This window comes from Salmo salar, chromosome ssa03 (genome assembly GCF_905237065.1).
Source record: "Salmo salar chromosome ssa03, Ssal_v3.1, whole genome shotgun sequence".
Classification (NCBI taxonomy): domain Eukaryota; kingdom Metazoa; phylum Chordata; class Actinopteri; order Salmoniformes; family Salmonidae; genus Salmo; species Salmo salar.
The window spans coordinates 30,529,160-30,546,219 of NC_059444.1; the positions used below are offsets into that span (position 1 = coordinate 30,529,160).

Genomic DNA, 17,060 nt, shown 5'->3' on the forward strand with positions numbered 1-17,060 from the left:
TAATCAGCTGTAAATGTCATCTTCACAAGCGGGGTCTGAACAGTCTTACCATCGACTTCTATTGAAAAATATGGGACATAACATTCATTAAGTACTTTGATCGTCCCCATCATGTCTTTTGACTGTCATCCATCTTTATCCAGTAGCCCTAAAATAATGATATCAGATTTCCTTGCCATTATATCAGAGTGAGGTAAGTGCCGTTTAACAAATTGTGGTAAATGTCTCACAACGACACATCCCACAAGCTCTTTGAATTCGTTCCTGAGGTATTGTTTGTCTTCAGTGTTTGGCACAAATATGGACATAGGAAATTCAAGGACTGATCTGGAGACCTGTTGTGGGAGGTGATCTGCACCAACACGTCCTGTGACGCGACCATTATGATCCAGTGGTAGCTCTTTTTTATGTCTGGTGAAATTATGTGAGGTGTTATGCTTCTGTCAAATTTGTCAATTGTAAGTTGATATGGATTTCTCCATGCACAGGCCTATGAAAGGAGCCCAGCAGCAAGTTAATTCATTCAAATGTTGCTTATTCCCTCGAATGCCCAGTATCAGCCTAATCTAGCTGCATTTTACACCCAAAAAGGATAGTTCATGGTTTCGGAAGTTATGTAATTCATACCATTTGATCATTGTTCCATTGAGAGGGTCTCTCCTCGGATCCAGGTGATGGGTTGTCAGGAAGAGCTTCAATCTCTGCTAGCTGGACCTGTTCACTCTCAAACATGCCTTGTGGATTGTAAACAGTTACAGAGGTCATAACAAGTTATACTGTAGGCGATTACGTGGATGCAGCTACCATACACAGCCATATATTTAATATAACAGAAGTATTTAAAGTATTTACTTACAGTGTCATCCATGAACCAAAAATGTAACAAACTGTGTTTAGATTCCGTGTGCAGAAATGGAGGTAGCACAGTTCATTATCAGTTAATTGTCAGTTAATTTTCCACCCCTAGCAGAGCCTCAGCTAAACACCCTCCACAGGCCCTCCCGTTCCATAAAGTTCCCCTGTTGAAATGCATTTCTCCATATCAAGCACCACAAGAAACATACTGATGCTTAAGTGTCATTGTCAAAATGACTACATTGTTGCTAATCATAAAAAAAGGGCATTAAGATTTACATTTGTATGTCAAATCTGATTAGATTTCCATTCTTGTAAACATATTGGGCCTGTATTGCTTTATTACTGTTACAAGCGATTATTACCGTGTGCAAGCTTTATGAGTCAGGCAGGCCCTGCTAATCGGTTGTTGGGGTAGGTAGCAACCAATCAGAGCTGGGGGAGGATGTGGCCAGAGCTGTAGCCACCTAATATATTTTATAAAGGACAGCTACTGTGAGTTGCCATGTACTGTACAACACGAATCCAGGGGATGGGCTCTCAGCAAGAGCTTCAATCCCTGGTAGTTGGACCTGTTCACTCTCAAACATTGGATTATAGATACTGGCAGAGGTCATTACAGGTTCAAATATTAAATTAATACAGCAATACTGACGTTGTGGCTTAGCGGTAACGCACCTGTCACGACTTCCGCCGAAGTCGGCTCCTCTCCTTGTTTGGGCGGCGTTCGGCGGTCGACGTCACCGGCTTTCTAGCCATCGCCGCTCCATTTTTCATGTATCCATTTGTTTTGTCTTGTTCCCTGCACACCTGGTTTTCATTCCCCAATCAATCTACATGTATTTATTCCTCTGTTCCCCATCATGTCTTTGTGTAAGATTGTTTGTGTTACGTGTATTTTGTCTATTGGAAATTTTGTTACGCGCCAGACATTTGTCTATGTTCCGTGTTTTGGGCACGTTGTTTGTGCTTTTGCTATTTTACCGGAATAAAGTGTGCGCCTGTTCACTTCACTCTGCTCTCCTGCACCTGACTTCGCCTACAGTACACATCCAGTGACAGCACTAGATATCAAGGCATGTGCGATTAGCGCTACCCAAGGACCTGTCACTCATTTCCTACTGTTTTGTTAATTGTCAAAAATCCCAATAAAAATAATCGTAAAAATAATAATAAAATGCAAACATATACATGATATCTACAAAAGTATGTGGACACCCCTTGAAATGACTGGATTCGGCTATTTCAGCCACACCCATTGCCAAGGGCGCAACTTGACACAACTGTGAGAAGCATTGGATCCAACATGGGCCAGCATCCCTGTGGAACGCTTTCGACACCTTGAAGAGTCCATGTCCAGACGAATTGAAGCTGTTCTGAGAGCAACTCAATATTAGGAAGGTGTTCTTAACGTTTTGTACACTCAGTGTACAGCCACGTATCATACTCTAGTTTGTTGTTAAAATGGTTGTATATAGAATGAACATAAACCATCAACACATTTCAATAGCTATATACATACCATTCGATCATCGTTGTGTTGTGTTGTCAGGACAAACTACATTCCCTGCAGTCTGGAGCTGGACACACTCCCTATCTCTCTTCCACTGGAGACCTTTCTCATCCCATGACTCGCCAATCTGTTTCAATTTTGTCATTGTACTCTTCCTGGACACACAGACACCGAGCCTGGATAGCTGGTCCAAAGTATCTAATTTTGGCCCTATCATGATTCATGACAAGTGCATTATGAAACATTGGTGCACACTTATATTTTGAACGTGCCCTTAAAAGGGTGGCACCTGCCATGGCCATTGTGCACTACTTAGCACAGTCTGAAGGCCTCTTCTTTGTTCCTGTAGCCACAGTCACACATTGCAAAAATTAAAGAAATCTTGGGACTTTGTCCACTTATTTCCAATTAATACACAATTGTACATGTGTGAAATAGGACAAAAACAAACACCCACCTGTCACGACTTCCTCCGAAGTCGGTCCCTCTCCTTGTTCGGGCGACGTTCGGCGGTCGACGTCTCCAGTCTTCCAGCCATCGCCAATCCACCTTTCATTTTCCATTTGTTTTGTCTTGTCTTCCCACACACCTGGTTTCAATTCCATCAATTACATGTTGTGTATTTAACCCTCTGTTCCCCCCATGTCCTTGTCCGGTATTGTTTATTGTAAGTGTTTGTGCACGTTATGTCTGGTGTGCGTCGGGTTTTGTACCCATTTATTGATTGTTCTGTTTTCCGGTGGTTTTTATTATTAAACTGCGCCGTTGGAAACACAGTTTTTGCTCTCCTGCATCTGACTTCTCTGCTGCCAGTACGCACCCCTTACACCACCAAATTATTAAGTTGGTCACCGATCAGGGTTTTAAAAAACATCAGCAATTTGGTAGCATATGCGCCAAAATATATTGCTGTGTTACTATGAAAAACAGGGGTTTGTTATAGGTTACAGCTTCCCCTGATTACCGTATTAACCCCTCGTGCCATGTGTCTCTCCTCAGGCCGGTGGTGGCTGGCCCACTCCAGGAGTCTGAGGTGCGGGAGGTTCCTCCGCCCCCTCTGGACATCGAAGGGGTCCCGGCGTACTCCGTTCACTCCATACTCCATACTATCCTAGATAATAATTGTTGTAATAATAAGGCTTCACTGTACCGTTGTTTCCAAGTGGCCTAAAGAAACTAACAACCTGGTAACTTTACTAGCATATCCAAACATTTGGAGACACAAGTGCTATCCCATTGGGCACACACTGGTTGAACCAACATGAAATAGACATTGAATTGAAGTGACCAATGGGATCAGACTTTTAGCTCTAACTTTGGAATGCTATGGGCTATCAACTCAGTTCCAACTGCATCAGAAACATCAGACTCTCCATTTGGTATAAACATTAACTGGAAGCTAAATATGTATTTACATTCTTTTTGTTATTAGGGGTTAAACCTCTTCCACTGAGGTTGATTTAGCCACTTTTTATTTGTCTTTCAGGCAAGTGTTCTAGCAATTTCCTTGGCGTAAGGTTTTTTATTGTTGTTAAAACTGGTATTCTATGAAATTCACGTAAAATACCCTGACTGAAATCAAGAGCCCTTAGAACAGCATCAAACATCTTCTTATATTTTGTTATGTTCATCCAATGTAAGTGTGTAGAGATTTCATAACATTAAAATGAAGCTAGTTATTGTGCTGGCATACCTAGAGAAAATCCAAAACAATCTGTTTGAGAATAATTAGCTGTTCAATCACCTCCCTACTCTTCTACATTTGCACACACTGTACATAGATTTTTCTATTTTTCTTTTCTTTTGTGTTATTGACTGTATGTTTGTTTATGTGTAACTCGGTGTTGTTGTTGTTGTCGAACTGCTTTGCTTTATCTTGGCCATGTCGCAGTTGTAAATGAGAACTTGTTTTCAACTGGCCTACCTGGTTAAATAAAGGTGAAATATATATTTTTTTAAATCAGATGGATTGTTTCCTATTTGGATTGCTTATTTAATTAATTATTTTGCACACCCATTTTTTTAAGGACGTTCTTTCAGAAAATATCAGAGTGGAAGTTAAAGCGATCCCTCCAATCCCTCACTTAGGCAACTCAGAGGGGGTGTGACTTTGCAGTGGATGGCTGTATATATTGAGACGTTTAGTCCAAAGTGGCTTCATTTGTATGAAATGCAGAGTTAAATTCAGGATAATACGCACCAAGACCCTTCTGATATCATCACCATGGAGACGTGTTTTCGCAGACTTTGGCTGACAGTTGTTCTGGCATCGATTTTGCGGAGATCAGTCGCGGTAGGGCCGGTTATCCGGTGCGAACCATGTGATGCTGGAGCCCGGCTCCTGTGCAAGCCGTTGCCCAAGGACTGCGCGGAGAGAGTTCGCGAACCGGGCTGCGGGTGCTGCATGACTTGCGCGCTGGCCTTTGGAAAGCCGTGCGGAGTGTACACCGGGAGATGTGGCTCCGGGATGACATGCCAGCACCAGCCCGGCGAGAAGAAACCTCTCCAAGCTCTGCTAGAAGGACGAGGACAGTGTGCAAACGCGACCATTAAAAGAACTGTTGCCACTATAATCAATGAGAGACAAGGTAAATGCCAAGATGATGACGCAGTTTGGAACGTTTTTTAAGAATGCTTTGCCAACTGATTATTACATTATTATGATGATGTGAGCTGTAAAAAGATCGATACTTTTTGTGCTTGTCATCTGAAACATCTGGATGTAAGGCAGCCTAAAGTATAATTTATTACCTTGAGCTATCCGGTAGGTTTAAGCCAGTCTGCGCGTAATATGTCCAATATTTACACAATCGAATTGACAAACAATTATACTGTGTAACCCATTATCTGGCTGATATTGATGTTTGACCTTGTAATTTAACTGTATCACTGCTGTTTAGACTATTATAATTGTCACTTTGTGGAATTGTAAAACTGTGATACAAGGGTTTCATGGAGATTATTGATGGGATGAGTCTTATTTGACAGATGTCAATATTTATTTCAACCATCTATATTGTAGTTTCTAATTGTAAATCCAAACTGCTTTTCAATTTTGTAATCTTTAAAGGATATCTGACCATCAAACTCTCCTCTCTACCCTCCTTTCTTCATCAGTAATTAATGTGCAACTACACTGAACAAAAATATAAATGCAACATGTAAAGTGTTGGTCCCATGTTTCATGAGTTTAAATAAAATATCCCAGAAATGTTCCATATTCACAAAAAGCTTATTTCTCTCATATTTTGTGCACAAATTTGTTACATCCCTGTTAGTGAGCATTTCTCCTTTGCCAAGATAATCCATCTACCTAAAAGGCCACTCTAAAATGTGCAGTTTTATCACACAACACAATGCCACAGATGTCTCAAGTTTTGAGGAAGCGTGCAAGTGGTATGCTGGCTGTAGGAATGTCCACCAGAGCTGTTGCCAGAGAATTGAATGTTCATTTCTCTACCATAAGCCCCCTCCCCGTGGTGGGGTTATGGTATGGGCAGGCATAAGCTACGGACAACAAACACAATGGCATTTTATCGATGGCAATTTGAATGCACAGAAATACTGTCACGAGGTCCTGAGGCCCATTGTGAAGCCGTTTGAATGTTTTATATATATCTTTTCTTAAGGTATCTGTGAACTACAAATGCATATCTGTATTCTCAGTCATGTTTAATCCATAGATTAGGGCCTAATGAATTTATTTCAACTGACTGATTTCCTGTAAAATCTTTGAAATTGTTACGTGTGTGTTTATATTTTTGTTCAGTATATTATTAGCTTGGATGAACATCAAGGGATTGTCCAAAAAATGTCTGAACCAGCACATCTAGACCATTCACATGATTCTTGTGGTCCATTAGAATTATTATATATGAATAATTTACTGTATGTTTTTTTTTACATTTCTTAAGGACTCTTGGAAGATGAGCCCTTGGTGGGCTAAACAAAATACAAACATTTGAATAAAAAAATATTAAGTATTGGGAATGCTTCCAAATATGCCACAACATAAACTCACAAACAAAATAATCCCCCCCTCTCTGTTTTTGGCAGAAAATGATGGTGGTATTCAGGAGGAGGAGCGAAACACCACCGCCCCAGTGCTCCAAGCCTCCTTCAGCACCAGCAGACCTCCTGTAGGCCCCCCCAGAATCCCCCCATCACCCCCCTCTCCTCCACCCTGTCAAGGCAGAGGTCATCCGCAGGGAGCAGCTGAAGAGGGCCCAGAGTTACAAGATGGAGGAAGTACCTGGAGCACTCAGCACAGACCAACAGAACTTCTCCCTGGAAGCCAAGCAGGACCCAGAGTATGTAAGTGCCAGGTCCACTGTTTTCGTTTCTAGGAACATTCTGTTAGGGAATGTTCTCCTCCTCTTTCTCCTTTGCTCTGTGTTATGTTTTCATCCTCATTTGCTCTGTGTTTTGGTGTTTTTCTCCCCCTTTCTCATCCTTTCTCCCTCTTTCTTCCCCCTTTCCTCAGTGTTTTGGTGTTTTTCTCCATCCGTCTGCAGGTGATAATGTTCTGGTTATGCTGACTGCTGGCGGGGGCGCATTGGTGGTGGCGGGAGATTGGCGTGGCGCAAATTTGGACATGGTAGCTCTGCCTCTGCAGCTGACTTCGGGTCAGGCTGTTTCGCCGCAAGGCGTCCGCGTGCCGCCCAGGGGCACGGAGGGGAGCATTGGCGGGCTGGAGGGGAGCGCAGAGCCTCAGAACAAGCTGATGATGGATTGGGCCTCTGCGTGTGCCTGTTTGGACCCTCCCTCCCTCTTTCTATTTGTTATCCTGCCTTTGACCCGGCGGCAGGAAAACAAGTGCAGCACGAGGAATGAGCTTTGCTTTGCCTTGCTTTGATCAGCGACTGGAGCTGGACTTGAGGACAAGACCTGTCGGTTCCTTTCTATGACCTCTTTGATTGCGCGGTTATCCCCTGGCCTATCCCTTTGTGTAAAGTATTAGAGTTTTTAAGCGGCTTACAGCAAAGCGTAAGCCCTCACAAGGTGGTCAGATGAATTAATTTCCTATTAGTTGCCTCTTTTTTTCTTATCTCTAGTACCACCAGTGTTTGCGTACTACTGAAGGGTAGTGCTGTAGGCTACAGATGGAGCTTGGTGTTGCCTTATACCAACAATAGCATCCCTGTCTATGTTCCTAGAGCATTCTGATTGAATTACAGTACCATGTAAGCACACTGTTGGGGTTTGTGTTAGCACACTGTTTGAATTGGATAGAGTAATGCCATTAGATAACTACTTTTGGTATTTTATTAGGGTGCCCATTAGCTGTTGCAAAAACAGCAGCTACTCTTCCTGGGGTCCACACAATACATGAAACATGACATAATACAGAAGATTAATAGAAAACAGCTCAAGGACAGAACTACATAAATACATTGTTTACAAAAGGCACAAGTAGCCTACTTATCAATACATACATACAAACTATCTAGGTCAAATAGGTGAGAGGTGTTGTGCCGTGAGGTGTTGCTTTATCTGTTTTCTGAAACCAGGTTTGCTGTTCACGTGAGCAATATGAGATGGAACGGAGTTACATGCAGTAATGGCTCTATAATTATCTGACATAATGACATAATTATCTGAGCTGTAGTGGGCAGAGTGCTTTGGAAGGAGTAATACGGGTCATTATAGTCTGTGCTTGTGTCGTCTTGTGTGTTTAGGGTCCCTGTCGAAGAGAGATGGAGAGTATCCTCAATGGACTGAAGATCACAGACATCCTCAACCCCAGAGGCTTCCGCATCCCAAACTGTGACAAGAAGGGCTTCTACAAGAAAAAACAGGTATGGAAATCATACAAACACACTGTAGGGAAAACTATGCAATTTTATGAGTCAGCCACCCCAGGCTACTTCGCATTACTGAATGTGTCACAATCATGCTTTCACCAAGGAAGACCAGCCCAGATACCAGACCCACCTATTTGAACAGTGTTACAAAGGCCAGGACGATCACCCCCATTAGAACATTGTAACTACTATAATTTCTGATCATCTTGCCACTTAGTCTTTCTTCATCAATGAAGACTCCAAAATCAGTGACTGACTCATCATGCATACAATATTCATATCTGGAGTGGATCCGTTCCTCTAGCGCTGCTGCAGTCGTCTTTCACTAGTTATTAGAGCCTCATCACTGCTCAGCCACACCAGTTGGGGTATACCATAGAGACAGACGGTTGGCGCTGTAGACCTGGAACCACAGACCCCTAAACCACAGCAAGCGCCCTGCACGGCTCAAAAGACGGCCATTTAACGTGAACCCTCCCAGGGAGACAGGCGTCAAGGTGGCCGCCGGCACCCGCCACTACCCGCCGCTCGCTCCCCATAATTGTCAGACTTTTTAAAAAGCAGTGCAGAAAATAGAAGCTTCAGCCATTTCCCACATTTGCGTGGTCCTGGTCCGCCCACAATCTGTTTATAATAAATGAGTGTCCCTGACGCATTCATATGGAGGCACTTAGTCCACTAGCGCCATCATGGCATCCACCAAAAGCAAAGCAACATTTATATTACACACCACGGCACTGAGTCTCATACCTAAAGGACATGCCTCCATTTGACAGTCATCTCGTAACCAGCTTTACCAAAATGCCAGGCTCATTGTCTTTATTTAAAATGTACGTATGTGTATCGTCAGAGATGGCAGGCAGGGAGGGAGTGGCAGACATTCCCATGAGTCTCAGACCCAACATTTCTTATTAACTATAAATGTATACATAGTTTGAAGGATTAAGTAACTTATTTTTTAACTTGTTTTGTGCATAATGTTGCTGCTACTCTCTCTTATGACCGAAAAGAACTCACCTCGAACTGGAAGAAGCTTTTTCATTTAACGAGTCCGACGTGAAGGATATACTGCTTTCCCGAGAACAGACCCAAATCCCGTAATTTGCATGAAGAAAAGACGGAGAAAGAGGGGGGCGGCGGTTGGGCTGCCTTCTGAGAATTCGTAGGCGAGCAAGTAATCTCCCACTGCCATCCATTCTATTTGTCAACGTACAATCATTGGAAAATAAAATCGATAACCTAGGATCAAGATTTTTCTACCAACGAGACATTAAAAACTGTAATACCTTATGTTTCCCCAAGTCGTGGCTGAACGGCAGAACAGAGAAGCTACGTCTGGTAAGACGAGTGTCTATTTGTCAATAACCTCCCTGGGCAAGGTGGGACGTTTGTGTCCCACCTAGTCAACAGCCAGTGGAATCGCGTCGCGCGAAATACAAATACCTCATAAATGCTATAACTTCAATTTCTCAAACATATGACTATTTTACACCATTTTATAGATACACTTCTCCTGAATCGAACCACGTTGTCCGATTTCAAAAAGGCTTTACAGCGAAAGCAAAACATTAGATTATCTTAGGAGAGTACCCTGCCAAAAATAATCACACAGCCATTTTCAAAGCAACTAGCATGCATCACAAATACCCAAAACAGAGCTAAATGCAGCACTAACCTTTGACGATCTTCATCAGATGACACTCCTAGGACATCATGTTACACAATACATGCATTTTTTGTTCGATAAAATTCATATTTATATATAAAAACAGCATTTTACATCAGCGCGTGACATTCCAAAAATATTTTCCCTCAAATACTTCCGGTGGATCAGCGCCACAATTTACAAAAATACTTGTCATAAACATTGATAGAAAATTAAACTATCATTCAAAGAATTATAGTTGAACATCTCCTTTATGCAAACGCTATGAAAGATTTCAAAAAAGCTTCACGAGGAAAGCCCTCTTTGCAATAATCTGAGTACTGAGCTCAGAAAAATACACTAGGCTATACAGATGGCCACCATCTTGGAGTCATCTAAAATCAAACATTGCATTACAAATATTCCCTTACCTTTGATCATCTTCATCAGAAGGCACTTCCAGGAATCCCAGGTCCACAACAAATGTTGTTTTGTTTGATAAAGTCCATAATTTATGTCCAAATAACTCCTTGTTGTTCGTGCGTCCAGTAAGCTACTCCAAGTGTAGAAAGCGCGTGGACGATGTCGCGACAAAGTTTAAAAAAAGTTGTATTTACGTTCGTTCAAACATGTCAAACGTTGTAAAACATCAATCTTTAGGGCCTTCAGAATGTGAAGATTCAATAATATTTCAACCGGACGGTTCCTGTGTCTTGAAAAAGGTTTTGGAACGGGAGGATCCACCCTCGTGAACGCGCCCCAAGAAGAGATGTCACCCCCTGCCTCAACAACTTCCCCTCCTTCTCATTCGGTCTCTGTTCATCGTAGAAGCTTCAAACAACTTTGTACCCCCTCCCCAGCGCATCCGGACGCTAATAAGAAATCCCGCTATGCCACCAAACAAGCAAAGCGTCAATACAGGATTAAGATCGAATCCTACTACACCGGCTCTGACGCTCGTCGGATGTGGCAAGGCTTGAAAACCATTACGGACTACAAAGGGAAACCCAGACGCGAGCTGCCCAGTGACGTGAGCCTACCAGATGAGCTAAATGCCTTTTATGCTTGCTTCAAGGCAAGCAACACTGAAGCATGCACAAGAGCACCAGCTGTTCTGGACAACTGTCTGATAACGCTCTCGGTAGCCGATGTGAGCAAGACCTTTAAACAGGTCAACATTCACAAAGACGCGGGGCCAAACGGATTACCAGGATGTGTACTAAAAGCATGCATGGACCAACTGACACGTGTCTTCACTGACATTTTCAACCTCTTCCTAACCGAGTCTGTAATACCTACATGTTTCAAGCAGACCACCATAGTCCCTGTGCCCAAGGAAGTGAAGGTAACCTGCCTAAATGATTACCGCCCCGTTGCACTCACGTCAGTAGCCATTAAGTGCTTTGAAAGGCTGGTCATGGCTCACATCAACAGCATCCTCCCGGATACCCTAGACCCACTTCAATTTGCATAATGCCCCAACAGATCCACAGATGATGCAATCACAATTGCGCGACACTGCCCGTTACCACCTGTACAAAAGGAACACCAGAATGCTGTTCATTGACAGTGCTCAACACCATAGTGCCCATGAAGCTCATTACTGGGGTGGCAAGTAGCCTAGTGGTTAGAGCGTTGGACTAGTAACCAAAAGGTTGCAAGATCAAATCCCCGAGCTGAGAAGGTAAAAATCTGTCACTCTGCCCCTGAACAAGGCAGTTAACCCACTGTTCCTAGGCTATCATTGAAAATAAGAATTTGTTCTTAACTGGCTTTCCTAGTTAAATAAAGGTATAAAAAATCACTAAGGATCCTGGGACTAAACACCTCCCTCTGCAACTAGATCCTGGACTTCTTGATGGGCTGCCCCCAGGTGGTAAGGGTAGGCAACAACAGGTCTGCCATGCTGATCCTCAACACTGGGGCCCCTCAGAGGTGTGTACTTAGTCCCCTCCTGTACTCCCTGTTCACCCATGCTGCATGGACAAACATGACTCCAACACCATCATTAAGTTTGCTGATGACAATGATGAGCCTATAGGGAGGAGGTCAAAGACCTGGCAGTGTGGTGCCAGGACAACAACCTCTCCCTCAGTGTGAGCAAGACAAAGGAGCTGATCGTGGACTACAGGAAAAGGTGGGCCGAACAGGCCCGCAAAACAACAGTGCAGTGCAGTATCCGGGATGATGCTAACATCGACGGAGCTGGTTGAGAGTTTCAAGTTCCTTGGTGTCCACATTACCAATGAACTATCATGGTGCAAACACACCAAGACAGTCTTGAAGAGGGCCCGACAACACCTTTTCCCCCTCAGGAGACTGAAAAAGTTCTACAGCTGCACCATCGAGGGCATCCTGACCAGTTGCATCACCGCCTGGTATGGCAACTGCTTGTCATCTGACCGTAACGCACAATGGAGGGTACTGCATACGGCCCAGGCCAAGCCATCCAGGACCTATATAATAGGCCAAGTCATAGACTGTTTTTTCTGCTACCGCACGACAAGCGGTACCGGAGCGCCAAGTCTAAGACCAAAAGGCTCCTTAACTGCTTCTACCCCCACGCCATATGACTGATGAACAATTAATCAAATGGCCACCGGACTATTTCCATTGACCCCCCCCCCCCCTCTATGTATAGTCACTTCACCCCTACCTACATGTACAAATTACCTTGACTAACTTGTATCCCCGCAAATTGACTCGGTACCGGTACCCCCTGTATATAGTCTTGTTATTGTTCTTTTATTGTCTTACTTTTTATTATTTTTTGCTTAGTTTATTTGGTAAATATTTTCTTAACTCTTCTTGAACTGCACTGTTGTTTAAGGGCTTGTAAGTAAGCATTCCTCGGTCTACACTTGTATTCAGCACACGTGACAAATAAAGTTGGATTTGAGTTTATGTGCAGCCTTTGAAGCTAGATGACAGAAATGGCAAAGTGATTATGTATGAGAGGTGCTGTTAAAGCAGCTTTTTAAATGCATTTTTTTCTGGCTTTTGTCTTCTTTTTATTACTTTTATTACATTCCAAGCTACTGTTAATTAAGTGGAGTCATTCTTTGACTCCAAGTCCATCTTTTGAATTACTCTGCCTTGAAAATATAAATTTTTTACCTTTTTATTTAACGAGGCAAGTCAGTTAAGAACAAATTCTTATTTTCAATGACGGCCTAGGAACAGTGGGTTAACTGTCTTGTTCAGGGGCAGAGCGACAGATTTTTACCTTGTCAGCTCGGGGATTCGATCTTGCTATCGGTTACTAGTCCGCTCTAAACACTAACACCTGCCGCCCCGTAGTACCCATAAATAATATGACCGCACCTCTCAGCATGTGGAGTTGACTAAAATTATATTACTTGATGGTTTGTATTTGTTTTAGTCCAATACATACACTTTACTGTACCCTGTCACTCTTACAGGGTTGAGATTAACTTATGGTCTCTGGGGTCAAATACCAAGGCAAATGTAATATCAAGCTGAGAAAGGGTTGACTTCCATTCTGATCTACTCTTTTACAGAGTGATGCCGTTTGTTCTCCTGCCTTTCAAATGAATTCCTGCATGTTTTACTAGAGAGGACTGTGACCTTCAGTAAAATTGGCAGTAAAATAACAGCACTTGGGTTGCTCCAGAGACTCTGTAAGTCATGTGTAGTACCCATAATTTGGAGCTGTGGGGTATAATCAGCAACAGATGATTTGTACTGGCCACCGGCTCACTGAAAATAGATCTTGGGTCTCAGTTGTTCACAAACGGGCCTAAGCAAATATTTGACCAGGTTTCTGTTTACCTTAAAGCTCTCTATATGTGTGTGGAACTGGAGGTAGACCGTAAAAGCAGCTGAAAATACCACCAGCATGCGTCCCATGGCCAAGTCTCCTCTGCTCCTCTGCTCCTCAGCACAAAATGGACATTAATGTCCTTAACCATTTATTGTCCCACTTCCTTTGCGTCCTTTTTTTATTGCCATTGTGCTAGATCAGTGGTTCCCAAACTTTTTATAGTCCATTACCCCTTCAAACATTCAACCTCCAGCTGCGTACCCCCTCTAGCACCAGGGTCAGCGCACTCTCAAATGTTGTTATTTGCCATCATTGTAAGCATGCCACACACACACACTATACAATACATTTATTAAACATAAGAATGAGTGAGTTTTTGTCACAACCCGGCTCGTGGGAAGTGACAAAGAGCTCTTATAGGACCAGGGCACAAATAATAATATAATAATCAATAATTTTGCTCTTTATTTAACCATCTTACATATAAAACCTTATTTGTTAATCGAAAGCTGTGAATAACTCACCACAGGTTAATGAGAAGGGTGTGCTTGAAAGGATGCTCATAACTCTGCAATGTTGGGTTGTATTGGAGAGAGTCTCAGTCTTAAATCATTTTCCACACACAATCTGTGCCTGTATTTAATTTTCATTCTAGTGAGGGCCGAGAATCCACTCTCACATAGGTATGTGGTTGCAAAGGGCATCAGTCTTAACAGCGTGATTTGCCAAGGCAGGATACTCTGAGCGCAGCCCAAACCAGAAATCTGTCAGTGGCTTCTGATTAAATTCAATTTTCACAGAAACGCTTGGTGCAATTTCGATGAGGCTCTCTTGTTCAGATATCAGTAAGTGGACTGGAGGCAGGGCATGAAAGGGATAATGAATCCAGTTGTTTGTGTCATCCGTTTCAGGAAAGTACCTGCGTAATTGCGCACCCAACTCACTCAGGTGCCTCGCTATATCACATTTGACATTGTCCATAAGCTTGAGTTAATTTGCACACAAGAAATCATACAATGATGGAAAGATCTGTGTGTTTTCCTTGTTAACACAGACAGAGAAGAGCTCCAACTTCTTAATCCTAACCTCAATTTTGTCCAGCACATTGAATATAGTTGCGGAGAGCCCTGTAATCCTAGATTCAGATCATTCAGGTGACAAAAACATCACCCAGATGGGCCAGTCGTGTGAGAAACTCGTCATCACGCAAGCGGTCAGACTAGTGAAAATTATGGTCAGTAAAGACAACTTTAAGCTCGTCTCTCAATAAAAAAAAAACGTGTCAATACTTTGCCCCTTGATAACCAGCGCATTTCTGTATATTGTAAAAGCGTTACATGGTCGCTGCCCATATCATTGCATAGTGCAGAAAATACACGAGAGTTCAGGGACCTTGCTTTAACAAAGTTAACCATTTTCACTGTCGTGTCAAAAACATCTTTCAAGTTGTCAGGCATTCCCTTGGCAGCAAGAGCCTCTCGGTGGATGCTGCATTGTACCCAAGTGGCATCAAGAGCAACTGCTTGCACGTGTGTTACCACTCCACTATGTCTCCCTGTCATGGCTTTTGCGCCATCAGTACAGATACCAACACATCTTGACCACCAAAGTCCATTTGATGTCACAAAGCTGTCCAGTTCTTTAAAAATATCCTCTCCTGTTGTCCTGGTTTCCAGTGGATTGCAGAAGAGGTCTTCCTTAATTGACCATAAACGTAACGGACATATACCAGTAGCTGTGCCAGGCTCACCACGTCTGTTGACTCATCCAGCTGTAATGCATAGAATTAATTGGCTTGTATGCGAAGCATAAAACATCTCCTGCCATGTACCTGTGTCGTGAAACAGTGTTGTTTGATGAAGATATTGTCTGTATAGTTTTTTTTTTGCCTTTTCGCCAGCATTATCCCAGCCATATCTGCGACAGCAGGAAGAACTAAGTCCTCCACAATAGTATGGGGCTTGCCTGTCCTAGCCACTCGGTAGCTCACCATATAAGACGCTTCTAGCCCCTTCTTATTAATGGTATCTGTTTCTTTTATACATGTCTTACTCAAAAGTTGTCTTAATTCTCGCTCAAAAACTCCCGTGGCTTATTTTTCAAATTGGCATGTTTTGTTTCTAAATGTCTGCTCAAGAGTGACGGTTTCATCAAGTTGTGAGATAGTACTTTTGCACATATAATACACTGTGGCTGAGGAAAGGCACTACTGACAATATAAGTGAACCCCAAATCAATGTAGTTCTCATATTTGCACCTCTTCGATGGTCCAATGTACCTGTCTGATGTTCGGTGCTTTCCCGGGTAAGGGGGCAGTAGATCTTTGGCTGCATCAGATTCACAACTGTCAGTGTCCATGCTAGCTGTTTTTTAAATGTGAATAACATTTTTATTTGGCATACCCCCGACGGCGTTGGGAATACCTGGAGATGATCTCCGGTGTCTATTTAATAGTCTAAATCTTTTTCTAATATGTTCTCTCCCTGTATGTCTCTCTTTCTCACACAGTGCCGTCCATCCAAGGGCAGAAAGCGAGGCTTTTGCTGGTGTGTCGATAAGTATGGGCAGCCATTGCCAGGTTTTGATGGGAAGGAGAGAGGAGATGCTCAGTGCTACAACTCAGAGAGCCAATAAGACAAGAGCAGCGAGAAAGAGAGAGAGAGAGAGGGTGAGAGAAAGAAAAAGGACCCATGAATACACAGAGAAACTGAAGATATCGGGATTCAAAAGATTCCAAAATGGCTGGGCCTGGACATGTGTTGGCTGGCATTGATGACTCTTTGGCCCATGGGACCTTATGGAGGGCAGAGCAGGGGGAGTGGCTTGAGAAGAAGACAGGACTCATCCAATCACACTCCTTGTGTCCAGCAAACTCCCCCTTATGCAATGTGCTGCTCCTATGTACTGTAAACAGTGTGTGGATGGATTCTCCATAGACTGAAAGGGCAGACCAGACTTGGTATATGTAACTCTAAGGACACATGAGATGTAATCATTCATTCCATAGCACAGGGCTAGCTTTGATGATTACAGACTTGACGACAGAGGATCATATACAGTGCTCGTCTCGACCCTCAATGAGAGGCGTACACCAACGCACAGCTAGGTGGCACTATACTCGTGTGTGCGTGTTTGTATGGCTGCATGATATGATTATATTTGTATGTGTGTTGTTCTGTATGTTTGATATGTTACTGTATGTATTTGTTTAAATGTGTGTGTTTGTATGTGTCTGTGTGTACAGTACAATTGTCTATCCATGTAACCGTATGCTATGGGGTGCTGGTGTGCGACCAACCTGTGGCACAGTACAATGTCATAAAATGCTTTCCCACTTTGTGCCGGAGGGTACATAACTCAGATTTTAGTCCATTCAGTATCTCCCTGTAGGATCACTGTCCTCTCCTCAGGACCCTTTAAGGGAGTTGACTATAAAGCTTGGATGTTGTTCTCATCTTT

The 17,060-nt window shown here is 43.0% G+C and overlaps 1 protein-coding gene across 1 annotated transcript; it reads left to right on the plus strand.

The window, feature by feature from the left end:
- Nucleotides 1-4,592: 4,592 nt before the first annotated feature.
- igfbp-3b2 (insulin-like growth factor binding protein 3 paralog B2) lies at nucleotides 4,593-16,235 on the plus strand. Its single transcript, NM_001279170.1, is given in 5 exon segments — nucleotides 4,593-4,956; nucleotides 6,425-6,529; nucleotides 6,531-6,682; nucleotides 8,047-8,166; nucleotides 16,110-16,235. Coding segments are annotated over 5 exon segments (867 nt in total).
- Nucleotides 16,236-17,060: the final 825 nt, after the last annotated feature.